Source organism: Rhinopithecus bieti, unplaced genomic scaffold (assembly GCF_001698545.2).
Source record: "Rhinopithecus bieti isolate Rb0 unplaced genomic scaffold, ASM169854v2 scaffold_947, whole genome shotgun sequence".
Lineage (NCBI taxonomy): Eukaryota > Metazoa > Chordata > Mammalia > Primates > Cercopithecidae > Rhinopithecus > Rhinopithecus bieti.
The window spans coordinates 4669200-4679321 of NW_016803664.1; the positions used below are offsets into that span (position 1 = coordinate 4669200).

The following is a 10122-nucleotide window of genomic DNA, read 5'->3' on the forward strand; positions in this document are numbered from 1 at the left end:
GTCCCTAATATATATATATATATTTTTTTTTTGGTAGGGGACAGGAGATTGAGGGCACAGTGAGCTGTGATCATACCACTGCCCTCCAGCCTGAGTAACACCCTGTCTCAAAAAAAATGAAAAGAAAACCCAAAGAGAAAAAAGTATTTATATGTGTGTATATATATGTGTGTGTGTATGTGTGTGTGTGTGTGTGTGTATATATATATATATATTTGGGGGCAGAGTCTCACTCTGTTGTCCAGGCTGGAGTGCAGTGGTGCAATCTTGACTCACTGCAACCTCCGCCTCCCAGGTTCAAGCGATCTCCTGCCTCAGCCTCCTGAGTAGCTGGGACTACAGGTGCATGCCACCATACCCGGCTAATTTTTGTATTTTCAGTAGAGACATGGCCAGGCTGGTCTTGAACTCCTGACCTCAGGTGATTCACCCAGCTTGGCTTCCCATAGTGCTGGGACTACAGGCATGAGCCACCGTGCCCAACCATAGCCTGATATATTAACTCTACTACCTATTAGTCTGCTGTTATAGCTACATACACACACACACACACACACACACACACACACACACACAAAGCTTTGAAGATACTTTTTCTTCTTTGGGTTTTCTTTTCTTTTTGTTTTTTTGATACAAGATTTCACTCTGTCACTCAGGCTGGAGTGCAGTGGTATGATCACAGCTCACTGCTGCCTCAGTCTCCTGGGTCCAAGTGATCCTCCCATCTCAGCCTCCCAAGTTGCTGGGACCACAGGTGTGTGCCACCATGCCTGGCTAATTTTTTCTTTTCTCTTTTTTTAATTGTAGTTTTGTAGAGATGGAAGGATCATACTGTGTTGCCTAGGCTAGTCTCAAACTCCTGGGCTCAAGTGAACCTTCTGCCTTGGCCTCCCAAAGTGGTGGGATTACAGATATGAGCCACCGTGTTCAACCTGAGTTCTCTTTGAATACCCTAGCAAGACTTCTGCCATAAACGCAAGACTTCTGCCATAAACTTTTTTTTTTTTTTTTTTTTGAGACGGATTCTCATTCTGTTATCAGGCTGGAGTGCAGAGTGCAGTGCCGTGATCTCTGCTCACTGCAGCCTCCACCTCCCGGGTTCAAACGATTCTCCTGCCTCAGCCTTCCGAGTAGCTGGGACTACAAGTGCATGCCACCACACCCAGCTAATTTTTGTGTTTTTAGTAGAGACAAGGTTTCACCATGTTGGCCCAGATGGTCTTGATCACTTGACCTCGTGATCCATCTGCCTCGGCCTCCTATAGTGCTAGGATTATAGGCGTGAGCCATGGCACCCAGCCAACAATAAGATTTTTATCAGAGATTCATTGGTACCCAGGTAAAAATAAGAGTTAAACACAGGATAACCACCTGACAGAGGAAGGAATAAAAAGTGAAGAAAGGAAGTGAGTGGGAGGGGTCACAAAAAACAATTTTACTTGTTTTCCTAAAGTCAACACTAGCTGTCCTATTCCTGATCCAAACTGTTTGGGGCAGATTAATTACCAATATCTGATTATTTATTAATTGCTCACTTAATGCTTATTGATCCCTAACAATGCCATTCCAAATATATTGTTTTCTATCTTAAACTAGAAAAAAGCTTATTTTCAATTCTATTATTTCTTTAAGATGTTCTATTCAAAGTCTTACATCATAAAGTCCTAGAGGGTAGGAATAATTCTTCTATAAGTTGTTTTACAGTGTCTAACACAAGTCAAGATTTTGAAAATGTTCTATCATCTAGTGTCCAACAGTCTTACATCCAAAGGGCATATTTGACCCTGCCCTATTATACTAATCCTGGCCTATTACACTTTTTACTGGTCATCTTATAAGAAGGGTTTCGTTCCACTCATAAAGTCTGAAAAAGTCCACACCTCTCTGGGTCTAAGAGAAAAGAGCTGAACTGTTATTAGAAGATGGAGGATTCCTATATGATTTCATATATGCCTATCTTTTAAGAGAATCTTTTAAGTACCCAAATTCCATATTAGGCTACTTCCTGCAGGCTTTCTTTGTGGCTTTGTTGTTGTTGTACTTTTTAGAATATAGTAATAGAGATAAAATTCTATTATATACAGTGCTAATAAGGAACTATCTATTTGATGAATTTTATAGCAAATATTGCTTGACAGAAGCAAACTGGCTTTTGGAAATCTTTTTGTTCTATTGAGTGTTAACTGATGACTTGGTATTTATTATTATATGATTGACAATGTCTTAAGACATTTCTCACATTTGTTCTTTTCACAGGTGATAGATTATACTTGTCGAGTTGGTCAAATGGCCTTTGTTTTCTCAAGGTAAGATTTTTTCTTTACTTCTTAGCATGGTGTAGACTCTCATTATTCTGGTGTTCAGGTGGGAACAAATAGGACAGTGCCCTTTATTTCCGTTGTCACTCCTAAATCCTCGCAGAGCCTAACTTAGAAACAACAAATATGTGTTCATTGGTTCCATTTTTCCACATTGAATAGGGAAGTAGCTTGATGTTATAGATTTGGGTTTTAGCTCCAATTCTACCATCAACTCTACTTAACCTTGAAAAATTTATTTGAGTCTTTGGATCACTTATTCCTTTTCCTGTATAATAAAGAGTTGTAATAGACGGTCTTCAGGATATCATCTATTTTATAACATTGGGTAAGACTCTTAGGATTACAGAGTCCAGAAAGGGTTTGGATCTCGCCTAAAGTGGTGGCCGTATCAGAGTTGGTTTTAGACTTTGTGACTTTTGCTCCTGGATCTTTTCCTCTTACAGGAAGCTGGCTATATTTAGTTGGACAAATAGCTGACTATTTAAAGCTACATTTTGGAAAAGCTCCCAAGAAGGGGCTGATGAGAATGAGATTATCCCTAGTCACCACAGAAAGTAAAAGAGACTGCACACAAAACTCCTTAGTAGATTTTCCTTTCACTTTGACCCACTTGCATTTTTATCTGACCATACAGCTCCCAGAGATTCTCTGTGAAACTATGGTAGGGTTCATTAACCTAGGTATAAAATTAACTCCCCACTGCATTGTACTTCTCTAGGAACTGGAAAAGGAAGGAATACCTAAGGTATTTGAGGTATTTTTCTTGAAGAAATGAAATGTGTTATTTGTGGAGATTGGTGGGATGATAGAGTTGAGGGAAGAGCAGGAGAATATTCTGCAAAGGAGGAAGGGCATGAAAAAGACTGGATATTAGGGTGATACTTTTTTTCCCTCCCAGCTTGATACCTCTACTATTGATGACACCTGTATTCTGTCTGGGCAATACTAGCAAATGTTTCCAAAACTTCAGTCAGAGCCACAAGTAAGTAAGAACTAAATGTATCATTTTCATGGCAGACTACACCTATTTGTTTCTATAAATAGAGCTGGAAAAAGACTTTCTACATACATTCTGACCAAAGTGCTAATATTAGAAATGGGCTAGGGAATAAGATGTAGTAAAGGCTAAAAATACGTTAAGTAAAAGTGTAACACAAAGTGACTACAAGATAATGTGTCTGTGGGAGAGAGACAAGGTTTTATGGGCAAGAGTTAGCAAAATGATAAGTAAAGTAACATGCTTATTAACTTTTGTTGAGCAGCTCTTTTCTTACATCTGTAGTGGTACTCCTGTTTATTGATTTTCTTCCTAGATGTATCCTGATGCACTCACCACCATCAGCCGTGGCTGAACTCCCACCTTCTGCCAACACATCTGTCTGTAGCACACTTTATTTTTATAGTATCACCATTTTCCTGGGCAGCTTTGTACTCAGCCTCCTTACCATTATGGTATGGTACCACCCTACCTTCCTTTGTGGAGAGATGGGGAAATGAGGGGGATGGGCCAGTATTCCCAGGACTTGGGAAAGATGGGGCAGAGAGGCACTTCTTGTGGTCCTAGAACTAAGAAAGTAGCTAGGAGATCTTGACAATATAATTACTGCCTCAGACTTTTGCACTTCCCCAAATCAAATGATAAGAGAGAGAAAACAGCTTGTATTCATTAGGTGAAAATTATACTCACTCTACAACTAATATAGGCTTCATCAATCCCCCATGGCCAGAAAACTCATGTGTCAAATATATCCTTTACATAGTTAGGATGACACTGTGAAACACAGAACATATGCTTTGATTTAATTTTCCAAATAAGAAAATAATTTTCTTTTTAAAATTCTTCATTTGGTCATTAAATTTACATTTATGCTGTGTCTAACTGGGGCTAAAGTGTTAAGTGGCTCATGAAGTTTTCCGATACTCATTTGATGTCATCAGGATGATGTACAATTATAATAATTAGCCAGGGGATAATAAGTTACATAACTGTTTCATACAAAAGCAGTAAATGAGCAAATATGCCTTTGTATTTCCCATATCTATTTTTCTGTATCATTTTCTCTTTTTATATTTCAGTTCAAGAATTACAAGGTATCTACCTGCAGATCAAATGTATCTCACTAGTACCTGTGAGCTAGATACAGTTATGGGGAATTTCCTTTGGCAATTCAAACATAAGTTATAGAGATGGCTCGATCTGGCTGGGCACCGTGGCTCATACCTGTAAGACCAGGACTTTGGGAGGCCAAGGCAGGTAGATCACTTGAGGCCAGGAATTTGAAACTAGCCTGGCCAACATGGCTAAACCCCATCTCTACTAAAAATACAAAAATTAGCCAGGCATGGTGGCATGTGCATATAGTCCCACCTACTCAGGAGGCAGAGGCATGAGAATCGCTTGAACCCAGGAGACGGAGGTCACAGTGAGCCGAGATCATGCCCCTCCAACCTGGGCAACAGAGAATACTCTGTCTTAAAACAGACACACACACACACACACACACACACACACACGAGATGGCTCAGTTCAAATCATCAGGTTGTAAAGAGTTCACAATGACTAGTTCATATTAAAATGGGTTTGATGGTTTACGTTTGGAACTGACTAACAAGAGAGGTCCCAAATCCTGGCACCTTGAGGATTCCTGATTGCTTCTTTAGAATAGCCCAGGTTTCAATATATACTCAGAATTAGCATTCTAGATTCTTTAAAAATCAGCAGATGATGGCCAGGCATAGTGGCTCATGCCTGTAATCGTAGCACTTTGGGAGGCCGAGGTGGGCAGATTGCCTGAGCTCAGGAGTTCAAGACTAGCCTGGGCAACACAGTGAAACCCCGTCTCTACTAAAATACAAAAAAAATTAGCAGGGCATGGCAGCATGCACCTGTAGTCCCAGCTACGTGGGAGGCTGAGACAGGAGAATTTGTTGAACCTGGGAGGCGGAGGTTGCAGTGAGCTGAGATCATGCCACCGCACTCCAGCCTGGGTGACAGAACAAGACTCCATCTCTAAAAAAAAAAAAAAAAAATCAGCAGATGGTGAACTGATTCTTTTAAATGTAAGTATTCTCAAAATCAAGTCTCCTTTTGATGCTTATATAGGGAAAAGAGACTATGTACATGGCTGAATTTGATTAAGTAATGAGGTATTAACTTAGAGAGTAGATCTGGATTAGGAAAATACTCAGATTTGTTACCAAGAGTGTATCTGATTTATTTTTTTGCAAAAAACCACATTGAACTTTTGAACTGATTTATATTTGTTTTCATGAGCTAAACCTTATTCAGACAGCTGAAGTAAGGAAAAAAGCAATTTGTTTTCCATCTAAAGGCAGAAGTGACTTTCTTTTTTTTTCTTTTTTTTCTTTTTTTTTTTTTTTTTTTGAGACGGAGTCTTGTCTGTCTTGCCCAGGCTAGGAGTGCAATGGCTATCTCAGCTCACTACCAACCTCTGCCTCCGGGTTCAAGCGACTCTCCTGCCTCAGCCTCCTGAGTAGCTGGAATTAACAGGCACATGCACCACAACTGGCTAATTTTTGTATTTTTTAGTGGAGACAGTTTCCATGTTGGTCGCTGGTCTTGACTCCTGACCTCGTGATCTGCCAGCCTCGGTCTCCAAAGTGGTTGGGGATTACAGGCGTGAGCCACCGCACCCTGCAAGAAGTAACCTTTCTAAAACTTGTGTTGCTTAGAGTTGAGAATTAAGCTCAGCACATGGTGCTGAAGTGTTTAAGTGGTGTTAAGGGCATAAGAATACTTTTTTAACAGGAATCTCTAAATAAAGTGTTTTAAGGAGGAACTAGTTAGAGCTTACTTTTTAACTTCCTGTGTAAAACTGTGATTAGCCTCAGAGGGGGAAATGCCCGGAGGCTGATGTAAGGTTCATGTGTTAAACATGGTACATAGTTTGGCTAGTATCTGTCCATTTCCCTAAACCTAGTAAAAGTTCACTCTGAAGGTAATTTTCTCTCAGAAAAAGCCGATCTCAGAAAGTAAAGACAAGAGAATGGGGTCATTCCTGTTGTGAGATTCTAAGGGAATAATCTTTTCTTAAATGATAGGAGGATAGATTTAAATGATAGGAGGATAGAGGGGCGTTTTACTAAGCTTTAACGCAAACTGCTCACTGCTGTACTCATATTTAGGTCTTACTTATCCGGGCCCAGACAGTGTATAAGAAGTTTTGTGAGTCATCTGGCTTTCTGGGGAGTGAACAGTGGCATGTGATCACATTGATGGACCAGCGGGTACGGCTTATACCCAGTGGCTTCTTTGTAGCTGGGCCACAGTTTAGGTATCTTAACCAAGAAGAGATGGGCAGTGAAGAGGGCAGTTATTAGGTTCTGATCAAGCAAAGTGGACTCACTAAAGGATGGCTGTGGCCAGGTGCGGTATGCTCACCACCTGTAATTCCCAACACTTTGGGAGGGCTGAGGCGGGCGGATCACGAAGGTCGGGAGATCGAGACCATCCTGGCTTAACGCAGTGACCCTACCGTCTTAAATAAAAATACCAAAAAAAAAAAAAAAATTAAAGCCAGGGTGTGTGGGCGGCGCCTGTAGTCCCAGCTACTTGGGAGGCCTGAGGCAGGAGAATGGCGTGAACCCAGGGGGGAGGCAGAGCTTGCAGTGAGCCGAGATCGCACCACTGCACTCCAGCCTGGGTGACAGGGTGAGACTTGTCTCAAAAAAAAAAAAAGGGAAGGATGGCTGCAAATTCCTATCTTGCTTATAAATTTGTATGGGCCCTACCCATATTTCCAGTTTTTACTACCTCCTTAACTCCTTTTGCTTCTTATGTTTTAGAAATTAAGATAATTAGACATGAGATGCACCATCGATATAAATGAGGAAAAAAATCATGACAGGACTTGGAAGATATTAACAACTGCCCTTCCTACTACATAAGGTTATTTAGTGAGGATCAGGTTGGATTTTTGTTTTTTTTTTTTTTTTTTTTTTTTTTGAGATAAGAGTCTTACCTCTGTTGCCCAGGCTGGAGTGCAGGGGTGCCATCTCACCTCACTACAACCTCCGCCTCACAGGTTCAAGCAATTCTCCTGCCTCAGTCTCCCAAGTAGCTGGGATTACAGGCACATGCCACCATGCCCAGCTAATTTTTGTGTTTTTAATAGAGACAGGGTTTCGCCATGTTGGCCAGGCTGGTCTCAAACTCCTGCCCTCAGGTGATCTGCCCACCTTGGCCTCCCAAAGTACTGGGATTATAGGCATGAGCCACTGTGCCCGCCCAGATTGGATAATTTTTATGAAAGAGCTTGGGAAAATCTGAATTGATAGGAAATATAAATTATTACCTTCCTATAGTATATCCTGCTACCATTACTACACTAATAATCTACAAAGTTTCATCAATAAAGACTAGAAGTTGGAGGCCTAAGACTCATTGGTTTGCATAACATGTTAACCTCACTGATGGATTTTATTATGCCTATTGTTTCCATTCTGATAATGCTCAGGCATGTGTGTGGAGGAACCTGATACTTTAGATAGTCAGGACTGAAAAGAAGGTTTACACTTTGTGTATTCACAGCTGTCATTCTGATGATCATAAAGCTGACTAAGCCACAGGACACCAAGCTTCACATGGCCCTTTATGTTCTCCAGGTAACACCGTCAACATCTAGTATCTCTGTTCTTACACCCGCTCAGCCTATTTTCTTATACTACCTTTACTTGGTAAGCACAATTTTTCCCTCAGGGTATTTCTACATTGCAAAATAGAAAATGTATTATTTACACTCAGTTATGAATAATGTGAAAATTTTCTCAAAGTCGAGGTAGATGATGTTGTGAATGTACCCCCATGCATTCCAGAGCATATATATACCTGGTCAACTTCATTTTACTGATGTGTTTTTAAGGAATGGACAGTAAAATAAACCAGATCTGCCAGGCATGTTCTTATGAAACACTGATAGTGACATGGTTCTCTTCCATCCAGAGTGAATTGAATGGGATAAATGAGCTATTCTTGGTGAATGATGAGGAGAGGATGGAATGATCATCTCTCTTTTTTGTCTTTATTGGGTTTAAGAAGATTTTTGGGCTATCTGACTATTCTGATGAGAGTTTTCTCAAGGATACCCTGGGAAATGAGGTAATAAGGAGGGGCATTGAAGCTACTTCATTGTCCCTATGTATATACTAAGAAATATGACCAACTCTTAGTCATCCGTAACAGTGTAGTGTAGAGAGTGAGTTCAGGACAAACTAGAAAAATATAAAAAACTGAAGTCAGATCTTCATGTTTGAGATAGGGAAAATGTAACAATGCTTTATGAATAAGGGGAGTGGGAATTATTCCCTGGATCCCTGAAAACCTGAAGCATGGGCTGCATCACCCCCTCATCTCCTCCAGGCTCTGACGGCAACATCTCAGGGTCTACTCAACTGTGGAGTATATGGTTGGACGCAGCACAAATTCCACCAACTAAAGCAGGAGACTCGGCGTGATGCAGATACCCAGACACCATTATTATGCTCACAGAAGAGATTCTATAGCAGGGGCTTAAATTCACTGGAATCCGCCCTTACTTTTCCTACCAGTACTTCCACCATTCTTTGAAACTACAATACTGGAACATCCAGGAACTGGAGTTATTCTGCGCTAATGGATTGGAAAGAATGTTGGGAAAGGACATCTTAAATCTTTTCTAACTATGCCCTAAACTGCAGAACTCAAAGGAAATATAGTGCCATTGGTTAGTAGTCATTCTAAGTGAATTGGGAGTATCTCTGCAGTTATTCCCAGATTCACTAGTGATCCTTAAATTCTAGAGGTTCAGGGAGAGGAAGACACTTTCCATCTCAGAGATACCTTGTTACCTTGATGGATATTAGATTTGTCTAAGTCTTTTCTAGAAAAAATAAATTCTAGATTATTATTTATATGTGTCATTTCAAGGCTGTCTACTCCATGGTTGCAGGGGAAGTGGGGGTAGGGGACATGCAACAACTTGCTCAGGTCTTGCTATTGCTATTACTGTCTCTAAAGTTGGACACAGAAAATCCTGGGTTTCTATTCTGTGAAGAGTTTTGGAAACTCATAAGGAAAACTACTATAAAAAAGTGACAGTGGGGCCGGGCGCGGTGGCTCAAGCCTGTAATCCCAGCACTTTGGGAGGCTGAGACGGGCGGATCACGAGGTCAGGAGATCGAGACCATCCTGGCTAACACAGTGAAACCCCGTCTCTACTAAAATACAAAACTAGCCAGGCGAGATGGCGGGCGCCTGTAGTCCCAGCTACTCAGGAGGCTGAGGCAGGAGAATGGCGTAAACCCGGGAGGCGGAGCTTGCAGTGAGCTGAGATCTGGCCACTGCGCTCCAGTCCCGGCGACAGAGCGAGACTCCGCCTCAAAAATAAAAAAGAAAAAAAAAAAAAGTGACAGTGGGATCTTTAGACACACCACATCTTAGTCTCATATGTTCAATTCTGTTCTAGGACTTGAACAATAGGGATCACCCCATTCTAGAATACTAAGACTAATCTTTTGAAGTTACAGGGACAATAAGATTTAAGAGAAATAGAGACTAAAAAAACCTCTAGTAATCAATAACTGTTAACTTGCATTTATAAGCAGAAGTACAAGGTTGGTTTCATTGTGTTCATTTATCGAAGTGTAAAGTTAGGTTGAACAGTATGAACAACTTGCCATTTTTATAGGTGAAAATGGTCTAATATCATCAATTTCACATGGTTCAGCCTAATAGTAAGTGCTAAATATATGTTTATAGGATAAATGAGTGAACAAGCAAATTAGTGACTTATAGGTAAAATTT

At 40.7% G+C, this 10122-nt stretch overlaps 1 protein-coding gene across 2 annotated transcripts in view; it reads left to right on the forward strand.

The window, feature by feature from the left end:
• TMEM116 (transmembrane protein 116) overlaps positions 1 to 9230 on the forward strand; it is a 77589-nt gene extending 68359 nt beyond the window's left edge. For both annotated transcript variants that reach the window (XM_017847265.1, XM_017847257.1), the window contains 7 exons: positions 2257 to 2306; positions 3220 to 3303; positions 3635 to 3773; positions 6468 to 6585; positions 7296 to 7322; positions 7873 to 7946; positions 8701 to 9230. In XM_017847265.1, the coding sequence (XP_017702754.1) occupies positions 2257 to 2306; positions 3220 to 3303; positions 3635 to 3773; positions 6468 to 6585; positions 7296 to 7322; positions 7873 to 7946; positions 8701 to 8907 (699 nt within the window). In that variant the 3' untranslated portion in view covers positions 8908 to 9230. The remainder of the gene's footprint in view (positions 1 to 2256; positions 2307 to 3219; positions 3304 to 3634; positions 3774 to 6467; positions 6586 to 7295; positions 7323 to 7872; positions 7947 to 8700) is intronic.
• Positions 9231 to 10122: the final 892 nt, after the last annotated feature.